The 25,605-nt window shown below is 41.6% G+C and overlaps 1 protein-coding gene across 1 annotated transcript; it reads left to right on the top strand.

Annotated features, from left to right (window-relative positions):
- Positions 1-134: 134 nt before the first annotated feature.
- DCAF7 (DDB1 and CUL4 associated factor 7) lies at positions 135-25,510 on the top strand. Its single transcript, XM_081344812.1, has 7 exons — positions 135-383; positions 2,415-2,573; positions 14,455-14,566; positions 16,869-16,987; positions 17,389-17,598; positions 18,226-18,343; positions 23,272-25,510. The coding sequence occupies exons 1-7, from the start codon at positions 246-248 to the stop codon at positions 23,442-23,444; spliced, it is 1,029 nt and encodes a 342-aa protein (XP_081200938.1). The 5' UTR covers positions 135-245; the 3' UTR covers positions 23,445-25,510.
- The last annotated feature ends 95 nt before the right edge of the window (positions 25,511-25,605 follow it).

Genomic DNA, 25,605 nt, shown 5'->3' with positions numbered 1-25,605 from the left:
CATGTTGGCCAATATGTAAATCTTTTTTCGGAGATTGAGCGAGGTGGACGTTTTCGAAAACCAATGAGAGACCTTGGAGTTGAGGAATGGCATGGTCAAGAACCAATGAGAAATCAGAGTTTGAATAGGGTGAATGGAGGAGTAGGGTTAGCTATCGTCGTTGTGTGTGGTGAAGAAAGACCGTCGGGAGCGATACTTCGGAAGGAGGTCGTGAGAGGCTGACGGCGTAAGCCTCCCCGCCCGCCATGTCGTTGCACGGGAAGCGCAAGGAGATCTACAAGTACGAGGCGCCATGGACCGTCTACGCCATGAACTGGAGCGTCAGGCCTGACAAGCGCTTTCGACTTGCCCTAGGCAGCTTCGTAGAAGAGTACAATAATAAGGTGAGCAACCTGGCAGGTCAGTGGGCGAGAACAAGTCGCTGTTGAGAGCGGCTCAGCGTCAGGTTCTGCACTGCAGCTTTGGGCTTCGTTCAGCGCATCCCAATCGGTCCTCTCCGCCGCCAGCGGCCCAGTTAAAGATAGCGAGCGTCAAAAAGGGTGGGAGGAGGATCAGAGTGCGCGAGAGGCAGGGCTGCTTCGGGAAGTTTGGTTAGGTTTGCTCTCGTAGTATCTCTGCCCTTTCCCGTTGGCGGTCAGACCGCTGCGCGAGAGGCAGGGGCCATTAGGAGATTTCGTTGTGTGATGAAAAAGGAGGAAAAACTTCACCTGCGCACTTTCTGCTGCTCTAGGAAGTGAAATAGGAATACATTCATTTTCAATCTTAACAGCTTTAGAAGGTGTTATTGCATTTACTCTTGATAAGTCCACGATGTAAAGTTCGCTAGAAATATACCTACTGCATGTTCCTTCAGTATTTTAGTTAAGCTTCAGTTAAGTCTTAAGAGCCCTGCTGAATTTATTCAAATAGTGACCAAATGGATTCATTTGGGAAGCTCATATGCCTGAACTGGAGGTCTATACCTATTTTCCTTGCTGTTTTCCTACAAGGAGCATTTATTTATAACTTAAATTTAGAAGGTTATTTAATTCATGCATTCTGTTTCAGAAAATAGTAAGCAGTTGTTAGTATTTGTTTCTGTTGTGTCTCCCCTTGACCTTCTTTGTTCCAAAGTAGAGCCCTGGTTACTGTAATCCTTCCTCATATAGAAGATATTCCACTCTAATCTTTGTAGTAGCCCTTTTTTTGCACCTTTTCTAATTATGTAATATTTTTTAAATGTGTCCAGAACAGTAGCTAATGTGTGTGGTCTTACCATAGATTTATATAAAGGGAATATTATACTGACAATTCTATTTTTAGTTCTCCTAAAAACTCCAGGTTGGAATTAACATTTTTATAGAAGCTGCAAACTAGGTTGATATATTCATTGAGCCATCCACCTTGACTCCAAGATACTTTTTCTAATCAGTGACGTGCATTTTTGGAATTCATTTGAAATTTATGTGCCAACATGCACCCTACATTTATTTGTAGTGAACTGCATTCATCATTCTGAAGCCTGTTCACCCAGATTGGAAGGTTGTTTTTGGAGCGCATCACAATTACTTTTTGATTTAAGGGCAGATCTAAATAGTTAGGTATTCAGCATGGTAACTTCAATGATCAGCCCTAATTCCATATAGTTTTTATGCAAATAAAAAGTACCAGTCCTTACACCAATCCCTGAGAAATTTATTTCATGTCTTACAAGTATAATTGTTCATTTATTCTTGTTCTCAGTTGTGTTTTTTTTAAACTTGCCTGTCCATAAGAACAGGGGTCTTCAAACGTGCCTGGCTGAGGAATTCTGGGAGTTGAAGTCTACAAGTCATAAAAGGCCAAGTTTGAAGACCCCTGCATAAGAACATCTGTTGTCCCAAGGCAGCTGAGTTTGCTCAGGAGCCTATGGTGATTGTTAAAGGTTTTCTGAAAGTCCAGGTGTAGAATATCTTTTGGGTTACTCTTCTTGACATTTTCAAAGAAGCTGGAAGGTTAGTGAGACAACACTTCTCTTTGGTTTCTTTTCAGCCAGATTAGTCCTATGCAGTATAACATTTTTTTCAATTTTCCTCACAGAAACAGACCCTAATGTCCTTTATTGCCTCTTAATCTTCTTAGAAAAATTAGAATCACATTTTTCCAGTCCTTTGTTTAAAAGAATTGTATTATTTTTGTGAAAGATTGGCAATTTTATATTTAACTGCTTCAAGAGTTCTTAGATACCATCTGGACATTGGAATTTATTTAGTTTTACTTGATCAGTTTGACTTGTAACCATTTTTCCTTAGCTATGTTGGTCTTTGCTCTGACTTGGAACTTCAGCATGTGTACATGAAAGATGAACTGGAATATGAATGAATGTGTTTATATGCACATGCATGCACATAACACACAGAGAGACAGATACACACATATTTTCTTTTTTCTCATAGGTTCAGCTTGTTGGGTTGGATGAGGAAAGCTCTGAATTCATTTGCAGAAATACTTTTGATCACCCCTATCCTACTACCAAGCTCATGTGGATACCAGATACCAAAGGAGTTTATCCAGATCTTTTGGCAACCAGTGGTGACTATCTGCGTGTATGGAGAGTAAGTAGACCATTTAGAAAATAATTCTTCTATGCTTTAACTAAGAAAAAAACAGTAGCAGACCTGCTCTTATGAACTACAAAGAAGCATAATACTCAGCCTATCCAAGAATAAAAAGTATGGCTTTTGAAGCATGTAACTTGCCCTTTTTCATAGATTCCTTAGAATATTTTCATAATGTACTGGAATATTAGTAAGACCACAACAGTATCACAAATATGGCATTGTGTTTAACAGATATATGACAATTCAAGAAATTGTCATTCACCTGTAAGCTCTTCAGTTATCAGTAAAAAGAATGAATTCTTCAGCCCTTCATCAGAAATATATTACAAATAACCTGAAAGTCTGTTTTCCCTAATGTAATGATATACGGATTCTTATTTTTTTAGGCCTAAATACTTCTTTGTGCAACTGGAATCTTGATTTTCTTACTACCAGGCCCCAATATGTGCGAGCTGAACAAATATTTTTAACACCACTTTCTTGAGCACAGGTTCTCCTCAGGGCTGCATCCTAACTCCGCTGCTGTTCACCCTGTTGACCCATGACTGTTGCACTAGATTTGCCACCAACCATATTGTGAAGTTCGCAGATGATACAACAGTAGTGGGCCTTATTGATGATGACAGTGAGGGTGCTTACCGCAAAGAGGTTGAGGGTTTGGTGAATTGGTGTAAGGAAAACAGCCTAGTTTTAAATACTGGAAAAACAAAAGAGATCATTGTTGATTTCAGAAAAGGCAGGCACAACCACACTTCTCTGTGCATTAATGATTCACCTGTGGAAATGGTTACCAGCATCAAATTCCTGAGCGTGCAGTTAACAAGTAGGCTGGCTATGTCGCTCAACAGCGAGACACTGGTGAAGCGGGCACAGCAGTGCCTGCATTTTCTGTGTTCCATAAGAAAAGCACATCTTCCTTCCCCTGTCCTTACCACTTTCTACAGAGGGACGATTGAGAGCATCCTGTCATACAGCATCACAGTCTGGTTTAGAAGCATCACTGCTTCAGACAGGAAGGCGGTGCAGAGAGTGGTGAGGATGGCTGAAAAGATTATTGGCAGTTCCCTCCCTTCCATCCAGGACATAGCATATAAGTGTTGCTTGAGCAGGGTCCGCAAGATTGTCTGATCCTCTTCACAATCTGTTTTCCTTGTTACCTTCTGGGAGGAGTCTCTGTGGTATCCATAGCAGAACATCCAGATTCAGTCACAGTTTTGTTCCATACAGTATTAACCTTGTGAACTCTAAAGCTTCCTCCTTCATCCATTCAAGATGAACAGTGATTAATATTTATATGTTACTTATATGTAAGGGTGTAGGTCTATACATGTGTTGTATATAGTATGTTTAAATGTATGTTATGTATGCATTCACTTTGAGAGCAAGCAGCTAAATTTCATTTTTAATGTGTGCCATTGTGCCCACAGTAAAAAATGACGATAAAGGATGTCTGTCTGTCGATCTATCTATTGGAAATAGTTCAGCGCAGAAATGCTTGGAACAATGAGGATTCAACTCCTGCTATAATATTGTATGCCAGATTTGTAGGGATACTACTCTAGATAAGCGTGAGAATTTGATAGTGTGATTATACTTGAAGGGGTCTTTGGGCTTACTGCTGGTATATCACTCCTCCTGTTGCAAAGCAGGATTCCTACTATGGCTTCCAAACTGGTATTGGGGACCTTCAACCTGCCTGTCCTGGCTGAAGGGTCTAGAGCAGCTTAGGAGTTCTTGGTTGCCATGATAGTGCACTGTTTTTTCTTTTTTAAACTGCCAGAGGGTGTGGTCTGTGTGTGGAGGTGTGCTCTGATTGGGTGGGGGGTTAGCTGTGTTCTGATTGGGTGGGAGTGTGTTTTGAATGGGGGCTGTGTTCTGATTGGGTGGGGATGTGTTTTGAGTGGATGGGCTGGTCTCAGCTGCCAGCCTTAGACCTGAACTGGTGAGTTGTGCTGCTTTTGTTCGGCTCCGTGTTTGTGGTGGTGCCATGGCAGTTTAAAAAAGAAGAAAAAACAGCCACTACCACACACTTCTCCCAGAAGAACGAAGCTGAAGCCACCAGCCTGAGGATAACGGATGAGATTTCGTCGAAACGTTGCCCAGATACCTCCAATTCTACGTGGGGAAAAAACCCGAATGACCAAAGATCTACATACAAACACCCGCGAAAACACACACACACACACACACACACACACACACACATATATATATATATATATATGTTTTCGTAGATTCTCGCGGGTGTCTGTATGTGTAGGTCTAGAGTCTCGGGTTTCTTCCCGCGTTCCTTTCATCTTCAGAAAGTTGTGGCGACGTTTCGACGAAATCCCATCCGTCATCATCAGGCCGGAGTATTCCTCCTGCTGCTTTCAGGAGCAATGCGTGGTCTGTCTGTTTCTTTCCTTCCAACTGCCGGTGGGGCTGTGTTCCGACTGGGTGGAGGCGTGGCTGCTTTCTGATTGGGTGGGGGTGTCATCCGACTGGGTGGAGGCGTGGTTGTCTTCTGATTGAGTGGAGGCGTGGCTGTCTTCTGATTGGGTGGATGTGTGGTTGTCTTCTGATTGGTTGGAGGCGTGGCTGTCTTCTGATTGGGTGGGGTGTGTTCTGAATGGGTGAAGCCAAAGCTCTGGAGGCCACTACACAGCCCACTCCTCAAGACACCAAATCACAACACTCAGGATATTACGACACAACAAAAAACCCCACCCATTCAGAACACACCCCACCCAATCAGAAGACAGCCACGCCTCCAACCAATCGGAAGACAACCACACATCCACCCAATCAGAAGACAGCCACGCCTCCACTCAATCAGAAGACAACCACGCCTCCACCCAGTCGGATGACACCCCCACCCAATCAGAAAGCAGCCACGCCTCCACCCAGTCGGAACACAGCCCCACCGGCAGTTGGAAGGAAAGAAACAGACAGACCACGCATTGCTCCTGAAAGCAGCAGGAGGAATACTCCGGCCTGATGATGACGGATGGGATTTCGTTGAAACGTCGCCACAAATTTCTGAAGAGCTGAGTGAGAGCTGAGATGGCTTTGCAGATTGAGAGATATGCCCACTGGACCTGTTCTTTTTCCATCTTCGTACCATCAATGAACAATCCTTTGGCCATATTTTCAACATCGGCCCCAAGAGACTAATTGAGTGCTATATGATCCATCGTTATTCCGAAGCGGACTTGTATGCCCTTAGGGCGGTTCCTGCCTCATGGGCGCGACCTGTCGCCTGTTTTCATACTCCCCTTAATGACGGGCCCAAGCCTTGGGACTCCGAGAGGTGGTTGGGCTTGGATAGGGGCCTCGAGTTAAGACGCGCTAAGAGGCCCCTGATCAGATTTTTAGCCGGTTATTTTAGGAGGTTAGGGAGGGGGAGGGAGGGGGGGATGGGGAGGGAACTTGTAACCGGCACTCAGTCTGGTCCTGTTAGAGGTCCTGGTGGGACGGGGTTGGGGGAGGTGGCTGCTGGCGCTGGGAATGTGGGGGTGGGGTATCGAATCCCCACGGCGATAGGGTATGGCACAAGGTGTTTGCGAGGAGGGTCATATCAACATCTGGGATCGCGCCCCCGCTATCTTCGAGCGGTGGCGCGCTCCGACCCTCCGGTTAGCACCCTCTTACCCGGGGATGAGGGTGATCAGGCCCCTGAGCTCAGGCTGGTCTATTTTAACGCTAGATCCGTAGTTAATAAAGCTCCCCTCATCCGTGATCGGATTGAGGAGGAATGTGCGGATCTAGCGTGCATCACGGAAACTTGGCTGGGCTCGGAGGGAGGGGTGCCTCTCACCGAGTTATGCCCGCCGGGTTTCCGGGTGCTGCACCAGCCACGGGCTCAGGGCAGGGGTGGTGGGGTGGCAGTGGTTATTCGGGAGACATTGTGTCCCCGGGAGGCCACCATTGTCCAGATGGCCGGGAGTGAGACCCTCCTCTTGAGGTGTGGTCCTCGGGTTCAGTTGGGCTTGTTGCTTACATACCTGGCGCCCAGCTGTGTGGCAACAGCCCTGCCCGAGCTGCTCGACACCCTCTCAGGGTTGGCGGTGGAGTTCCCCAGGCTCGTAGTCCTGGGTGACTTCAACCTGCCATCACTGGGAGGGTCGTCGGAGTTGGCTCGGGAGTTCATGGCTTCCATGACAGCCATGGGCCTGACCCAGGTTATTGAGGGCCCGACTCATGAGGGGGGTCACACTCTTGACCTGGTGTTTCTGTCTGGACAGTGGTTGGATGATCTGGGAGGGGGTTCTCCGTCCATCACCCCTCTGTCATGGTCAGACCATTACCTCCTGAGGCTAGTTTTCCGTCATGCCATCCCCCGCCGCTGGGCGGCGGAGCCGACCAGGTGGTTCCGCCCCAGGCGCCTAATGGACCCAGATCGGTTCCAGAGGGCGCTTGGGCCTATACCTATCACCCTTACCCACAGCCCAGTCGATGCCCTGGTGGAGGCCTGGGAAACGGCAGCCACCAGGGCACTCGACTGCGTTGTACCCATGCGACCTCTGACCCGACGCAGATCCCGTTGGGCCCCATGGTTCTCTGTGGAGCTCCGGGAGATGAAGCGGCGGAGACGAGGTCTAGAGAGCGGTTGGAGATCCAGCCGATCCGAATCCGACCGATTGCAGTTAAGAACCTTTATAAGGTCTTATCTTGCGGCGATAAGGACGGCGAAGTCTAACTACTTTGCCGCCCTTATCGCGTCCGCAGATAATCGCCCGGCCGCCCTGTTTAGGGTGACTCGCTCCCTCCTTAATCAGGAGGTGAGAGAGGATCCCTTGCAGGGACGAGCCGAGGAGTTTAGTCATCATCTGGCGGACAAAATCGCTCGGATCCGGACCGGCTTGGACTCTGACTGGGCAGAGTCTAATGTGGAGGAATCAGGCGGTCTTGAGCTCGTTATCTGGAATGAGTTCGACCCTGTTTCCCCTGATGATGTGGACAGGATCATGGGGAGACTGAGCACCACCACCTGTTTGTTGGATCCGTGCCCCTCCTGGCTAGCTTATGCGGCTCGGGAAGGAACACGAGGCTGGTTCCATGCAGTAATAACTGCTTCCTTGAAGGAGGGTGTCTTTCCTGCCGCCTTGAAGGAGGCGGTGGTGAGACCCCTTCTCAAGAAGCCTGCTTTGGACCCGGCTGTTTTAAACAACTACCGTCCAGTCTCCAACCTTCGCTTTCTGGCGAAGGTTGTTGAGAGTGTGGTGGCGCATCAGCTCCCTCTGTTCCTGGAGGAAACTGATTATCTGGACCCGTACCAATCGGGCTTCAGGCCCGGACACAGCACGGAGACGGCATTGGTCGCGCTGGTGAATGATCTCTGGAGGGCTAGGGACAGGGGTTGCTCCTCTGTCCTGGTCCTATTAGATCTCTCAGCGGCGTTCGATACCATCGACCATGGTATCTTACTGCGGCGTCTCAGGGGGCTGGGAGTGGGAGGCACCGTTTTACGGTGGTTCTTCTCCTACCTCCAGGGCCGCTCGCAGTCGGTGTTGACAGGAGGGCAGAGATCCGCCCCGAGGTCTCTCATTTGTGGAGTCCCTCAGGGGTCGGTTCTCTCGCCTCTCCTGTTCAACATCTATATGAAGCCGCTGGGCGAGATCATTCGTGGTTTTGGGGTGGGGTATCATCAGTACGCTGATGATACCCAACTTTTTCTTTCCACCCCGAACCAACCCAGTGATGCCCTCTCCGTGATGTCCCGGTGCCTGGAGGCGGTTCAGGTCTGGATGGGGAGAAACAGGCTTCGTCTCAATCCCGCCAAGACTGAGTGGCTATGCATATCGGCATCTCGGGTTAACCAAGTTATTCCATCCTTAATGATGGGGGGTGAGGTGTTACCCCCCGTCGATAGGGCTCGCAACTTGGGCGTCCTCCTGGATTCACGGCTCAATTTCGAAGACCATATAGGAGCCGTGACCAGGGGGGCTTTTGCCCAGGTTCGCCTGGTGCGCCAGTTGCGTCCCTATCTGGACCGAGACGCCCTACGCACAGTTACTCATGCGCTTGTGACCTCCCGTTTGGACTACTGTAACGCTCTCTACATGGGGCTGCCGTTGAAGACCACTCGGAGGCTTCAACTGGTGCAGAATGCGGCCGCGCGAGTTGTAATGGGGGTTTCCCGATACTCCCATGTAACACCTCTACTCCGTGAGCTGCATTGGCTTCCGGTTGCCCTCCGGGTGAAATTCAAGGTGCTGGTTATCACCTATAAAGCCCTACATGGCCTGGGTCCGAGATATCTGAGGGAACACCTGCTGCCGGCATCAAATGCCCTTCGCCCAGTGCGCTCCCACAGGGAGGGTCTGCTCAGGGTCCCGCCGGTAAGAGACTGCCGGCGGGTAACACCCAGGGATAGGGCCTTCTCGGTGGGAGCGCCTGCCCTCTGGAACCAGCTGCCGGTGGAGCTGAGAACTGCCCCCGACCTTCGATCATTCCGCCGGGGCCTGAAGACCTGGCTCTTCGAGCTCTCGGGCCCAGACTGAGGAGGAATTTTTAATTTGGGGTTCTTTTTAACTGACTACAGGGTTAATTTAATATTTTTTAATTTGGTTCTTAATTTTTGTATTTTGGATTTTTAATTCCCTGTAAACCGCCCTGAGTCCTCAGGGAATAGGGCGGTATATAAATATAAAATAAATAAATAAATAAAAATAAATAAATAAATAAGATGAAAGGAACGCGGGAAGAAACCCGAGACTCTAGACCTACATATATATATATATATATATATATATATATATATATATATATACACACACACACACACACACACACACACACACACACACACACACACACACACACATATATATATATATATATATATATATATATATATATATATATATATATATATCTTTATTGTATTTATTATGTGATACATTGTTGGCTACCCTTAAAATTGTTAATGAGGTATGTTGAAAATAACTGACTGGTTAACAACAGGATTATTGTTAGTTTATTATTTATTACAAAATAATAGTCAAAACTACCTAAAATATAAAACCAATAAGGACCCCTGAGGGGAAAACAGATCTAATAAACTGATAATACTATATGGTCTCCAGCCAGCCTCCTGATCCCCATGCCTGGGAACACATCCAGATATTGAAGGTTGTTGAGAGATCAAGGAGAGCCAGAATGGGCATACTAATCTTTCCTGCTTCTGCCAAAGATAATCCATAGGCACAAACAGTGCTGTTTCAGTCTTGTACCATCTGAAAGGGGTCCAAATGATGTTCTTCTTTCAGGATACTCTGAAGATATAGTGTGATCACCTTCTACACATTTTTTCCAAAAAAATGCAGTTTAGACATAGGAAGAAGTCATCCAATGAAGGATGTATATTATTTACATATTATATGTATATTATATATATTAGATCCATGTACCTTCTGCATTGCTAAGATTTTCTGGGAAATCATGTGCAGCTGGTCCTAGTGGAATTTTGAGACCTCTTTCAACATTGGCGGGACATTGGTTTCCCTCAGTGATAGATTCACCAGCACTAGGACCTGCTGCACATGATTTCCCAGAAAATCTTAGCAATGAAGAAGGTACATGGATCTAATATACAGGTGGCAAGTTTGCAATTCCAAAACTCCTCTCCATTTCATAACAGCTATCAGGATCAAACCTATCCCAAATAACAGAGCCACACTAAGTCTCAGTTATTTCCATGGGATCTGCCTCAGTGCCAGAGTCTGGCCTGGAACAAATCCAAATACTTTTTTCTGAAGTTGAATAGAATACTCCTTACAGCGGCTCTGAAAGAGAATCTCCAGTTCTCCAGGAAGGACTGAGTCTTTCTAAACAGGACAACTATCCACAGAATATTTTACCACTTTTACCTCCATGACATAAGTTAATAATAGCTGTAATTCATGCTTCATTGAGTTTGTTCCTCATTGTCCTTCAGCACTGCTTTCAGGATCTTTTATATTTTCACTTCCTTCTGCTCTATGAACCAAAAGGAGCCCTGGGATTCACAGCAGGAGAAAAGCCACATAAGAATGATCTAATCCCAGTTCACAACCACCTTCTTATTCTAGGCAGGGATGAAGCGACAGTCGAAACTATGCACCGGACCTGCAGGAACACTCTCCAATCTTCCTGTGAAACCAAATAAGGTCCATCAATGCCTGGATGATATTCAAATAAGCTCAGCCTTTCTGCAGTAGAGAGCAACATCAAGGCGATCAAAAAATGATTTGACCATTGACAGGGAAATAGTGGTAATCTTCTCCAACTCCAAGGGAGTAATTTGTCAAGCTGCTGCTTTGACAAGAAAATTAGATTTTGTGTATGATCACCACTTTGTATTAAGCCCTTGACAAATTGCATCAGATCCAAAACTATCCTAATATGACCATGAACTTCCAAATCATCTCAGACATTACCCTCAGAGAAAGCAGTTTGAAGTCCCCTAAGATCATAAGCCTGAGGAAGTTTGTGACCATCAGGCCATGAAGTCAAGGAACTTAGGTAGATAGGTTGCAGTAACGGATCTATTACAGTAACAATTCCAATTAATCTCTAGAGCCCAGCTTAACAAATGGGGTCTCATATTCATTACATATAAAATTACATCTCTGAACACCATCAGAGTATCTCACATAGCATTTGATACTCTGTCATCTCTGCTTTTGTGTGAAAGCATTGTGCATAGTTATTCTACTGAAAATATTTATTTGTGGTTGGTAGATCTTGATGATTTGTTTAAAAAAATAAGGTAGATCCTATAAGTCTTATATTTGCCCATATCTCATGAATGGATTGCAAAAATAATACAATCCAATTATAAGGTAAAGGTTCCCCCGCACATGCGTGCTAGTCGTTTCCAACTCTAGGGGCCGGTGCTCATCTCCGTTTCAAAGCCGAAGAGCCAGCGCTTGTCCGAGGACGTCTCCGTGGTCATGTGACCAGCATGACTAGACGCCAAAGGCACACGGAACGCTGTTACCTTCCCACCGTAGTGGTCCCTATTTTTCTACTTGCATTTTGACGTGCTTTCGAACTGCTAGGTTGGCAGAAGCTGGGACGAGTAACAGGCGCTCACTCTGTTACGTGGCACTCGGGATTCGACCCGCCAAACTGCCGACCTTCTGATCGACAAGCTCAGCATCCTAACCCACTGAGCCACCGCGTTCTCCCGAAGGTCTTGGGACGGTGTACAGGGCAATTAAAACACAATATACAGCACATAATATACAAAAATTAAAATAAATTAAACCAAATAGCACAAGCAATAAAACATGTTCTAAAATTTAAAATTTGGAATTTAAAATCTAAAGCCCCAATCCCTCAGTCCAGGCCGGCAAGTTCAAATAACCAAGTCTTCAGGTCGCGGCGAAAAGAGCCAAGGTCGGGAGCCATCCGGAGCTCAACAGGAAGCTGGCTCCAGAGGGCAGGTGCACCCACAGAGAATGCTCTCCCCCTGGGGGCCGCCAGTCGACATTTCCTGACTGACGGCACCCTGAGGAGGCCCTCTCTATGGGAACGCACAGGACGATGGGAAGTTAACGCCGGTAAAAGGTACTCCTGTAAATAATCCGGGCCCATGCCATTTAGGGCTTTATAGGTCATCACCAGCACCTTGAATCTCACCCGGAAGACAACTGGAAGCCAATGCAGCTCACGGAGCAGAGGTGTTACATGGGAGTATCGGGAGACTCCCATCACAACTCGCGCGGCCGCATTCTGCACCAGTTGGAGCCTCCAAGTGGTATTCAAGGGCAGCCCCATGTAGAGAGCATTGCAGTAGTCTATCCGAAAGGTCACGAGCGCATGAGTGACTGCGTAGATTATATTCCTTGTATCTGATGGATAAAAAAAATCCACAAAAATGTGCTGTAAAATATTGAAATTTAAATTTCTTGGGAGATTTTATGAGAAGATTGCTTACAAAGAGTACTTTATAAATCAGAGGTAATTCCACCTAAAAAACAGAAACATTGAACTTATTGTAATCACAATTAATAATAACCTGAATATATTGTTGGTCAATGATCTTTAAAGTCCTTTACGGCATGGCTTCAGGACATCCGAGGAACTGTCTGTCTTGTCCCAAAGGGGTTGGCCTGTCTCACTCTAGCAAAAAGGACCTAGTGCAAACCCCATAAACCAAGGAATTTCAACAGAGGGTGGATCTAGGAGAAAAGCATTTTCTGTTACAGCCCCCACCTTTTGGAACATCTCCCAGCACATGAGATTTACCCAGGGGTGGGATTCAGCTGGTTCGTACCACTTTGGCAGAACCAGTAGCTACTTTTTTGTTGCCCAGGCCCAGAATAGACTTCTGGAAGTGGCATTCACACAGAGAACCGGTTGCTCACATATTTGAATCCCACCACTGGATTTACCCCTGCCCTTTTGGCCTTTAGAAGGAGCCTTAAAACCTGGATTTGTGGGTTGGTGTGGGGCCCTGAAGGAGAAGCTGTAGGCTGGAGGTGATTGATGTCAAGCACAAGAAACCAAGTATTCCTGCCTATATACAGGAATCTGATCTACTAACGGTCAAGGCAAATTTGTGCTACCGGTAGATAAGAGTCAACAGAATTCATACGGGGATGGACAAGTCTCTTGTGAGAACATAGTGACTCCAGACTGATGACATGTTTAACCCCACTGTCAGGCTCATCCTGGTCATCTTCTACAGTTGGTGCAGTGACTGAGAAGGCACCATCACTGCTCTGCTCTAAACTCATGGTGTTTTACACTATAATTAATCTTTTGTAATTTTAATCAGTTTCTATATTTATAATAGTTTATATTTCTATTTTTTATTATATTATAAGCCATCTAGAATCACCAAATAGCAAAATGGTGGTATATAGGTAGTCCTAAACTTATGACCACAATTGAGCCCAAGATTTCTGTTGTTAAGTGAGACATTTGTTAAGTGAGTTTTGTCCCATTTTTCTTGCCTCAGTTGTTAAGTGAATAACTCCAGTTGACAAGTTAGTAACTGATTGTTAAGTGAACCTGTCTTCCCGATTGACTTTGTTTGTCAGAAGGTCACAAAAGGGAGTCACATGACCTTGGGTCACAGCAACTGTCATAAATATGAACCAGTTGCCAAGTATCTGAATTTTGATCACATAATCATGGGGATGCTGCAACTGAAAAATGCTCATTAGTCACTTTTTTTAGTACCATTGTAACTTTGAATGGACACTAAATGAATTGTTGTAAGTTGAGGACTATCTGTATAAATTTTAATTAAAAAATGAATAAGAAACTATAAAAAGGAAATCAGATTTAGGCTATTGCTAAGCACATTGATTTGTGCTTTAAAAAATTGTAAGCCGCCCCGAGTCTTCGGAGAAGGGCGGGATATAAATGGAATTTAAAAAAAAATTATAGCCAAGGAGATCTGACATTTTGTCAAAATTATGAAAGCAGCATTGCACCATTATGCAAGTGCCACCCCTTTTATATGTGCAGGACACAACAATGTTCTTGTCATTTGCTTCTTTCCTTGCTTCTGCAAATCTAAAATTACATGAAATAAAGACATTTTTTCATGCAATTGGATTTTCTTCTGTGCCCCCTCAAAATCTATTTAAGAGTTCAAGGAAAAGTATGACTCTGTTGCTATAAGGAATTCCCTCCAACTTAACTAAAAACCTCTCTTGAATTCTGTATTTTAATATAACGAAGAATCCAATAATTGCAATGGGAAAACTATATATTGTCTCTGGTATTGCTCTCTGGATGCAATGGAATTCATGCCGAGTCATGGAAAAGCATGAGACTTTGGAAGACTAAACATAAAATGTCCATTTCCCTAAATTTTAGGGAATCCATACTCTTCTAAATATGTAAATTAACTCAATGTGATGACAAATATGTATTAATATTTTTTGTTCAGGTGGGTGAAACAGAGACCAGGCTAGAATGTCTGCTGAACAACAATAAGAATTCTGACTTTTGTGCTCCACTGACCTCCTTTGATTGGAATGAAGTGGATCCTTATCTGTTAGGTAAGGTCCAAATACTAATGTAGCAGAATGATGATGGTAACATGATTAAAACAACTAAGAGTTCTATTTATAAATTTAGCTAAGAAAATTGTTGACCAATATTTCAAAAAACTAGCCAAAGGTAGGCTTTGAATTATTTTCTAAATAAGAAGTAGGCAATCTTTTGGTGGCCGGTTGCCTTAACATATTGGGTGGAGTAGTTAGCTGCAAATAGATGGAGATATATCATGGATTTACATGAAAGGGGGATTAGAGGAGTTTCTTTGGGTTTTTTTCCCCCCTGACTGGGCTTATTTTCATCTGTTCTCAAAATTCCAAGGAAAGATACTAACAATTTTCTGGAATTATGGCCATAGGAGACCCTAAAAGTTACAGCATAAGATTTACCAAAAGAATTAAACTAGGCCTGGAAGAGCTTTCTATGGACATTTTGACTTTTTTGTTCAACAGTAAAAACTTCATAAAATAAAAAGATTGTTCTTGACCTATGACAAATACTGGAGAGGTTTACTATAGATAATCTTCAACTTAAAATTACAACTGAACCCAGAATTTGGAGTGTAAGATGTTATGATCATTAACTGAGGCACCCACTTGGTGAATGACCCCAATCTTAGTTCCCACCATTAGGGTAGTTAAGTGATCATACAAGTCATTAAATGATTGTATCAGAGTGTGGCGGAGGTGCCGCATGCACTGGCATGTAGAAGCCTGTTGTGGGCTGGGAGACTTTGAACAGCTAGGCCCATCAATGTATGGATATTCCCCCCCACCCCTCTCAGAGGTCTTGGGCATTCTCCCTGGCCAAACTTGCAAGTCCATTTATTTTCCCTTTCTGTGCAGCTACTGACAAGTGTCCTCAGCTGATGCAAGGCGCAGATACTATAGAAATCTAGCTAATGTGATGTTTGAGACTCTTTCTACTTTTGGAAATATCACCACATGAGCATCAGCCTTCACAATGTTTTTGAGGCTCTTTCTAGCCTTCAGAAACATCACAAGGCTGGTGTTCATTTTATATGTTCCCTGACATAGAAAGGGCCTTAGTACATTGTGAGATGAGTGCCAGTCATTAATATTACCTTCGGGAACATCACATTGGCTAGCTTTCTACAATAACTGTATTTCCTATCAGCTGGAGGCGATTATCAGCACCTGCATGGAAAGGGAATTTAGTGGACTTATGCGATTGGGCAGGGAGACGGCCCAGAATTTCCAAGAATAGGGGATGGATAGGAGCCCTGCACATGGGTGGGCCTCCTGAGCCAGCTGAGATCTCCCAGCACACAGCACCAGGAATTTGTAGCATTGCCATGGTCATAAGAGTGGGCGTGTTGTCAAGCATCTGAATTTTTGTCACATAACTGTATTTTAGATTTTAGGACGGCATCAGTCAGAACTTCAGGAAGTGTTGTATGTTCTTTTTGTTCAATGCTGTCCTAATTTCAGATGGTCCCTGAGCAAACAGTAAAGGACTACCTGTATGTATTTGACTTAGTTATGATAGATTGGTTAAATTGACATGGAGCTATATCTGTATCTTTTACTATTAGCATTTTTAAAATTACATTGTCTAATAAAGAGACCTGAAAACACTGAACAATTTTATTCTAACCACTCTTTTCTTTTGGCAATTCCTTGTTGGTACAATTATCAGCTAGTCAGTCAAAATCATTAAGTATCAGCTCTTTAATTATCAAATATTAAGCAGAAAAATGATTTGTGATTTTAGTAGTCTGCTTTTATAATTGCATCTGAGTTCCTTTAATAGCTAAAGAGCTAGGACCTTCTTGGTCTTATACTTTTTCTCCCATCTTAATGTTTATTTGAATTCTCACTAAGCCTTTAAAATTGAAGTTTATACTAGTGATTTGCTTTGATGCATAAAATGAATATATGTAATTTTATTCTGTTATAGATTATTGTTGATTTAAGTTTACTTTTATTAATACATATTAGTTTAGGTCAAATATGTTGATCATATGGGCAGTCATAGTCCCATAATATTAAATAGAATATTGATTAATCATAGTATAGAAAAATATATTTTCTTTTTTGTTTTAAAGCTAGTTAAAGATAGTTTGATTTAAATGTTTTAACTGCCAGAGGATCTGAGGATTACAGCACTATTTTACAAAAAGTGTTAAAAGATACATTGAGGTTGCTTTCTGTAAATTAAGGAGGTAGAGGTTCACTTTCTTGAGGTCTAGGATTAGAAATTTTGTGTAATGACCCATATTTGTATTGCTTTAAAAAAATAGTTCTAACATATTTTTTTCCCTTTCCTCTCAAACTATGCCAGGTACTTCTAGCATTGACACAACTTGTACTATCTGGGGTTTGGAAACTGGTCAGGTCTTGGGAAGAGTGAATTTAGTGTCTGGCCATGTCAAGACTCAGTTGATTGCCCATGACAAAGAGGTGATGGTGTATTTTTTTTCTTTTTATGTAAATATGTGCAGCTACTAAAAGTTTTTAAAAATCCAATCTATACATTGGAAATAGTCATCTAGGAGCCAAGGTGGGTTGTGTCGTTGCTATTAGTAATGCATTTATTTTCCTTTTAGTAATTCATTGATAATGGGGAATCAATACAACAAAGTAAAATATTTTGCAAAAGAAACATTCTGCTCAGAAGGAGAGAGTGTTATGCCTAAAGCCCTATATTGTGGTAAGCATTGTCCTTTTTTAGGCTAAAGCAAATAATTTGTTGGACATACCTTCTTTAGTCCTGCCTTTGCATGAAAAACTAAAGTGGGACAGGAATCCTTAGTATGGGAAGCACCATATTTTATTACCTTTTGCTGTTGGTATCTGAACAGGTTTATGATATTGCATTCAGCCGTGCAGGAGGTGGGAGAGACATGTTTGCCTCTGTTGGTGCTGATGGCTCAGTGAGGATGTTTGACTTAAGGCACTTGGAACATAGCACTATTATCTATGAGGATCCTCAGCACCATCCTTTGCTTCGCCTTTGCTGGAATAAACAAGACCCTAATTACCTTGCAACAATGGCTATGGATGGTATGGAGGTGAGACACTGATCTGTGAGAATGCCTAGCACACTTTGTTTCTGAGAATATAGTGAGTATAGTAAACTTCGTTTTCCAACTATAGGGTGAAAACAATGGGACTACAATTTTTGCTATATAGATTATTGAAGTTTTTTTACTGGCATATAGTTCCATAAAGCAAAATAATCTGGTAGATGAATATGTTAATTAAAAGATACTAGCCTAGTATAATGAAATGGACAGTTAGAAATCTTTATTGTGGTTTGGTGAGATTAGTTAACCTGTCTTTGATTGCTGTAACATTTCTACAAGCAGAACCCATTTTTAGAAGTAATGAATTACTTGTATTAGTTTCTCAATTTAAAGAAATAAATTCTACTGATAATCTAATGTGAATTGTACTAATAAGCAGTCATAACTTTTTGTATTGTGATTTGTCATATAGGCTTTGCAAAAAGTATCTAGAATCAGGAGAATTGTTTATATTCATTATAGAACAAATGCAGTTTTCCATCAGTTGGAATAAATATGTTGACTTCACAGCTGGTTTGCAGTGTGAATGCTCTGAGCACATAAAAGACTGGGTAATGAAAGAATAAACTTAAAATCTAAAATAATTTGTTTAGAATTATTTTTCCCTCTAAGGTGGTGATTCTAGATGTCAGAGTTCCTTGTACACCAGTTGCCAGGCTGAATAATCATCGAGCATGTGTAAATGGTATTGCTTGGGCACCACATTCTTCTTGCCATATCTGCACAGCAGGTAAAAATGGTTTATATGTATTCCTCTCTTCTTTTATTTGGGCATTTAAGAAGTTATTGCAATATGCTATCATTTTCAAATATGTGAACATAGGATTGCAGTCTTTACGTTCTTGTATATAATTTGAAGGCTAATAATACACCAAAGAAATCAAAGGCATGAGATAAGACAAAAAGGAAATATATCTAAGTATAATTTTGTAGATGCCATTTCATTGGCATTGGTAAAATTATTCTTGCAAAATTTGCTTCTTCCACATACATACCCTTATTGTAGATTTCTTTTCTTAAATCAAGTCTGTTTTGAGAATGATTAATTCCATTCAGCCACAACTTTCTTGAGATCTTCACTTTGATCTATTTACTCTTTCTTGGGATAACTGTTTTTGTAATCATCAGTAGCAATAAGACTTAAGACTTATATACCACTCCATAGTGCTTTATAGTATTCTCTGAGCAGTTTACAAATGTCAGCATATTGCCCTGAATAATCTGGGTCTCATTTTAGTGATTTGATTGATTTGATTTGATTTTATTAAATTTGTATGCTGCCCTTCTCCCTGAGGACTCAGGGTGGCTCACAACAATAAAAATTAAAAAATATAGAGTAAAAAATTTAAAAGAGAATTAAACAATAAATGCAAAATTACAAGACAATTTAACCCAGTAAAAAGCCTAATTAAAAACCGTAGTCAGTCCAGGCCCGCTTGTTGGAACAACCAGGTCTTCAGGTCACGGCGGAAGGACCGAAGGTCAGGGGCCGTCCGCAGCTCTGGGCGCAGTTCATTCCAGAGGGTCGGCGCGCCCACAGAGAAGGCTCTCCCCCTGGTGGTCGCCAGCCGGCATTGCCTGGCCGACAGCACCCTGAGGAGGCCGACTCTGGGAGCGACCCAGGCGATGGGAGGTTGACAATGGCAGCAGGTAGTCTCGCAAGTACCCCAGGCCTAAGCCATGTAGGGCTTTAAAGGTTATTACCAGCACCTTGAATCGCACTCGGAGGGTAACCAGTAGCCAATGCAGCTCACGCAGGAGTGGTGTAACATGGGAGATACTCCCATAAGCACCTGCGCGGCCACATTTTGCACCAGTTGAAGCCTCCGGGTGCTCTTCAAGGGCAGCCCCATGTAAAGAGCATTGCAGTAATCCAGGCAAGAAGTGACGAGGGCATGGGTAACCATGCATAGGGCATCTCGGTCCAAAAAGGGGCACAACTGGCGCACTAGGCGAACCTGCGCAAAGGCCCCCCTGGTCACGGCCGTTAGATGATCTTCCAAATTAAGCTGTGAATCCAGGAGGACACCCAAGTTGCGAGCCCTTTCTGAGGGGGGCAATACCTCCCCCCCTTCAGAAGAAATGGAACTTGTTGGACAATACGAGATGCCGGTATCCACAGCCACGCGGTTTTGGAGGGGTTAAGCCTGAGCCTGTTCCTTCCCATCCAGACCCACACCGCCTCCAGGCACTGGGACATCACGTCAAGGGCATCACTGGGTTGGCTCGGGGTGGAGATGAACAACTGGGTATCATCCGCATATTGGTGATACCTCACCCCAAAGCCATGGATGATCTCACCCAGCGGCTTTATAGTGATCTCGGAAGGGTGGAAGGTTGAATCAATCTTGAGCTAGTCAGGATCAAACTTCACAGATACCCTGATATTTTTCCATAGAATTTGCTGGTACAATTCCATCAATTATGGCAAGCCATCCTGGTTCAGACATAGTAACAATCATGCTACTGCCAGTACCATATTTCACAAATGAGATAAGGTTCTTATGCTGGAAAACAATGTTTTTCTTTCATTAAACAAAATTTTTCATTCAGGCACCAAAGTTCTATTATAGTCTTTTAAGTCCATAGAACATTTTTCCAGTAGCTTTCTGACTTACCATGTGATTTTTCACAAGATGGTCAATAATGTACTTTTTGTAGAGTACTAGCCTTCTTGCAACTTGCAAACTTGGTGCAAGCTAAAAAGCAGGAGACCATGAGTTTTAGTCCTGTCTTAGACATGAAAACTAGCTTGGTGACCTTGGGATAATCATTCTCACTCATAGGGTTGTTGTGAGGAAAATAGAAGTAAATGGGATTGGGTATGTTCACTACCTTGAGTTAATTATAAAAACAGTAAGGGCAGAATTTTAAAAAAGTTCCAATCTGTCTTGCACACCATTGTTGTTCAGCGTTCTCCGGATGGTAGTGTCATGAACATTGACATTAACTATTGGAAGAGACATTAACTATTATTACCTTGGGTTCTTTGAGACACACACAGAGAGAATATTATACATTTTGCTCTTGGTGTGTCCTTGGTTGGTCAACCAGTCCTGGGAAGTATAAGTGGTGTTGAATTGCCTCCATTTGAACACAATCTGCTTGACCATAAACTAGTAAAATCCAAATTTCTGTAATCTTTTCCATCCTGATGAACATCAACAACTCTTTTTTAGAGGTCCAAAGAAATGTTCAAGTCATGCTGTACTTCCACATACCTGTATTATGATGATCAGACTTTAATGTATATACCTAGATTTCTGTTGTTTAAATAAGATATGACCACCCACTCTCACATCTAATTCTCATCCCATTGATCAAAACATCTGACTCTACTTTCCCCTTCAAATGGACTAATAATCCTATTGTATGCCACATACAAATGTGTAACTTTTGACTGTTTGAGTTTTCTTTATCTAGTTTTAGGACTTGTGTGGAGAATGGGTCACTTTTAGGTGATATAAGCAGAAATATTGAAAATGCAAGAGGTCACAAACTTGCAACCACAATTGACAAGCAGTATGTTCATTCACATCCCTAATGTACCCCCACAATCAACACAACACTCCTCATAATTTATTCATATACACACAACATAAATCACAGATCCTAGAATGGGAACCTACACATTCCATTTATACTCGTGTATGCATTATACTCATGTATTTATAGTCATGTATGCATAGGGACGCAGTGGCTCAGTGGGTTAGGATGCTGAGCTTGTTGATAAGATCGGCAGTTTGGCGGGTCAAATCCCGAGTGCCACGTAGCAGAGTGAGCGCCTGTTACTCGTCCCAGCTTCTGCCAACCTAGCAGTTCGAAAGCACGTAAAAATGCAAGTAGAAAAATAGGGACCACTACGGTGGGAAGGTAACAGCGTTCCATGCGCCTTTGGCGTCTAGTCATGCCAGCCACATGACCAGAGATGTCCTCGGACAAACGCTGGCTCTTCGGCTTTGAAATGGAGATGAGCACCGGCCCCTAGAGTTGGAAACGACTAGCACGCATGTGCGGGGGAACCTTTACCTTTGCCTTATGCATTACTATTATAATATACAATTCTTTTTTATTTAGTAAGCAGCCTTCATATTTATTCAAAGATATAGTATATTTTAAGGTGGATCATTTTATAGTACAATTTTCTAAATTAACAAATGTACAAATAAACTTCCTTCCTGACATTCTTGTACTACTCAGTGATCCACTGAAAAGCAAAAATGCATATCCTATGTCTGGCACAATGCTTGCACCTATACTTCCCAATTTTTGGTTAGTATGATCTCTTGTATTTTTACAATCAGAATTTAGTGAATTTCTTCCCTGGGGACATTGAACAAATTAATTCCTTTGTAGATGGCATTCATGTTTGCTATCTTTTCTTTTACATAGAGGAGTAATAACATTCTTCCAATAATCAGACCCAGATGTAGTCTTCATGTACACATTAAACAAATCATATAGCAACCCCATAAGTAAGCCATACCTACATAGTCCTCAACGTAAACAAAATTGAGACAAGAATTTCCATTGCTAAGCAAGGCCATTATTGTGTGGGTAACACCCAATTTTACAAGTGTTTTCTACAATTTTTAAGCAAATCATTGCTATTGTTAAATGAATGATGTAATCCAGATTCCCTCATTGACTTTGCTTCTTGAAAGCTGGCTGGGAAGGCTGCAAATGATGATTACATGACCATGGGATGCTGCAACCATTGTAAATGCATGCCACTTGCCAAGCAACCAAATTTTGATCGTATGACCTTATGGATGATGCTTCCAGGATGCTGGTCATCAGTGTTAGGATCAGTTGCAAGTCATTTTTTCCAGTACCATTGTAACTTTGAATGATTGCTAAATGAAGGGTTGTAGGTCAAGGACTATCTATATTATAATATATTCTACTGATGCCATTTACAGTTGCAATTTTAACATATTTCAGCATTCTCACAACTTTGACTTCATTTTCATCATCTTTTCTTGAACAGTAGTATTTATAACATTCATTGCAAGTCCCTTCTTTGACATATCACTGTCATTCGCATAAACTTTTCTTAAGTATCCCTTCCTGATCATTTCATTGTCTTTTTTTGAAATTGTCATTCTACTTTAGGGTTTAAATTTTGCTTCCCCCTCCCCCTTTTTCCTTTTTTTTTACATCTTGCTAAGCACTGATGGTACTCAAATATTGTCATGTCCTAAAAGTAGTACAGTCTGTGAAAAAGTTGAAAAGTCCTGCACTAGAATATAAACTGACAGCAAACTGCACTCCTTACTAGCACTGATGATATTACCTAGTCTGAGTAATGAAACATCTGCAAGAAAACAAGGAAGCTCAGAGGGCACCAAGGACCTCTCAACAATAATGTATATGCAATGTACGGATACATACTAAGAATACCTATTTTTTACTGTTCTAAATTAAAAATAAATGTTACACAGCAATTTAATTGATATAATTTCATCTTGTAAAAATATTTAAATATCTACCCACCAGCAAAAAATACTTTTCAGGATTAGCCAGATACTGTCACACATATTTGATAGTAATATCACCCATGACTTCTCAAGGCTTTTTTCCTCTATTTTGGGATACATGGATAAATAAATTATCGGCAAAGAAAATTTAACTAAATCTGTATTTTACCTTTGACAGCGGATGACCATCAAGCTCTCATTTGGGACATCCAGCAAATGCCTCGTGCCATTGAAGACCCAATTTTGGCTTACACAGCAGAAGGAGAAATTAACAATGTACAGTGGGCATCAACCCAGCCGGACTGGATAGCTATCTGTTATAATAACTGTCTAGAAATCCTGAGAGTGTAAAAATAACTAGGCTATGGGAAATAATGAAGCAGCATGGTAGTCGTTCAGTCTTCTAAAGTTAAGAACAAAGCTGCATTGAAAGTGTCACTAGCTCTTACTAACTTCTTCCAGGAAGCTTGCAACTGGAGTTAATGAGTATATATGATGAACTTCTACCCATCATTTCTCTCTTTTAACCTTCCCCACTCCATGCCAGTGACTTAAAAATGCGGGGATATCTTTGGTGTTTTAGATCGTCTCAGATTTTATCAACCTGTTCAATTAAAGTTATGTATATATATTATGGCCATTTGTGTTGAGCATTTTTATTGCAATGGCACTGAATGCCAATTAACATTCTACCTGAAATAATTTGTTATAGATGCCTAAAAGCTATTAATTGTTATAGCATTATAAGAGTACCTTTTATTAAACATTATACTTTTTTTCTTTCCCTCCCTGTTTCCAGGCAATTTCTTTGATACCAATTATGAGGTATCATAATTATCGGTTTGTAAAGGCTTCTGTGCAACTAAGCTCTGCTTTTGTTAAAGCAAGGACTTGTCCTTTGCAGGACTTGTTGGAGACATTTTGTTCCTGTCTTAGATTGAAGCTTTAATTTAATATGCTACATTAGATAATCATCTATATGCTGTTGTCCTTTCTCTGCAACTAAAGACTCTTCAAAAGTAATAGAAGTATATTGCAATGGATATTTGGATACATATCTAGTATCTAATTACAAAAGTGCATCTAGTTTTAGTGTATATGTATGTGGCCCTTATAACATTATTTACTAAATGTAGGAAACACTTCAGCAACTAGTGATTTTTACTGTTCTAATAGATGAGCATTTTCAGATGATGTTTGCTTTAAACTTTCAAGAGCAGTTTTTATATCACTTTTCTCAGCAGTGATACAATTATGCAAAACAACAAAAACCTTTCTATAAGGCAGCAAAGCACACATATTAAAATGTTGAAAATTATATATGTTGTTAATATGGGATGGTGCTTTTTTCTGAAAACATGAAAAAGGATCAGATACATCAATTTACAGAACTTCAAAATGTTCAAGCATTTCTTGTATATTAATGCTGCTTCTTATTCCCATATCAAGCTGCTTCGATAGTGTGACCTGTCTATGTACAATAGCTCTTCTCTGATACAATAAAATGAGTGTATTTGTGATTGATTCCTCCTCCTTCACAAAAGAATAACTTATTTAGATTTCAGAGAAGAGGTCATAGTTTCATATAAGAGAGCATTTTTTCACAGTAACTTGAGGGAGGTAGATCTTTTCAGATGTAACCACCAATCATGTATATAATAAGATCAACAAGACTATTAATTATTTGTCTGATAATACGTGAGTATAGTACAGTTGAGAGAAAATATAATTGATATATACATACCAATTCTGGTCTAAGCACCATGGGCATAAGATGTATCTTAGACCGTGGGCGTAAGATATTTCTAGTAAAGGAGCCAAAACATGCAAATCTAACATGCAGTGTTGGATTGTCAAGTGATGAATATGGATTTGTGATATCTGTTTTACAAGGAACAATATTCTTATTGTACGGGATATTAAATAATATGGGCTTTTGTTTTTACTACTAATTCTTAACTGTAAAATGTTATGTACTCCCAGTGTGATGATTTCTTAAAGGCGTGAAATTTGTAGCATGACTGTATAAAGTTCCAAACTTCTTGTTCTTTCAATGAGCAATAGCACTGATTTATGTTTCACTCCCAGGTGTTGCATATATTTTCTAAACCAATATTGTTAGGCAAAGTTGTTATTAATCTTTATGTGGCAGACAATGATTAATATTACAATATTTTGTTTTTTATGGAAAAATACATGAAATGGATTTTATCTTGATTTAGGACACCAAGTTTCTGAATTGTACTGACATGCTGTACAAATTTTAAACAGTTTTTTTAAAGGGTTTCAAGTAGAATGCTGGAATTTTTAAATTGTTAATCTTAGTTCTTTTGCATATTTTGATTTGTTCCATTCCTACTTACTTATGTGAATTCTGCCTTTCTTACGTTTTAATAAAATGGAACATTTTTAAATTATTCATGATGGTATAAAATGAAAAAATACATTAAAATATACATAATATACATTTTCATTAACTAAAAATTTGGTTGTCGGGGGGGGGGGGGGGGGA

Source organism: Vipera berus (genome assembly GCF_964194415.1).
Source record: "Vipera berus genome assembly, chromosome: Z".
In the NCBI taxonomy this organism is placed as follows: Eukaryota; Metazoa; Chordata; class Lepidosauria; order Squamata; family Viperidae; genus Vipera; species Vipera berus.
The sequence above is the reverse complement of the archived record's forward strand: the minus strand, read 5'-3'. Positions and strand labels throughout refer to the sequence as shown.

What these genes read in the sequence shown, in the direction of transcription:
- DCAF7 (XM_081344812.1), top strand. Translation starts at nt 246, where the DNA reads ATGTCGTTGCACGGGAAGCGCAAGGAGATCTACAAGTACGAGGCGCCA. An exon ending in AGTGGATCCTTATCTGTTAG is followed by an intron (nt 14,567 to 16,868) that starts GTAAGGTCCAAA and finishes AAACTATGCCAG; the next exon opens with GTACTTCTAGCATTGACACA. An exon ending in TGGCTATGGATGGTATGGAG is followed by an intron (nt 17,599 to 18,225) that starts GTGAGACACTGA and finishes TTTCCCTCTAAG; the next exon opens with GTGGTGATTCTAGATGTCAG.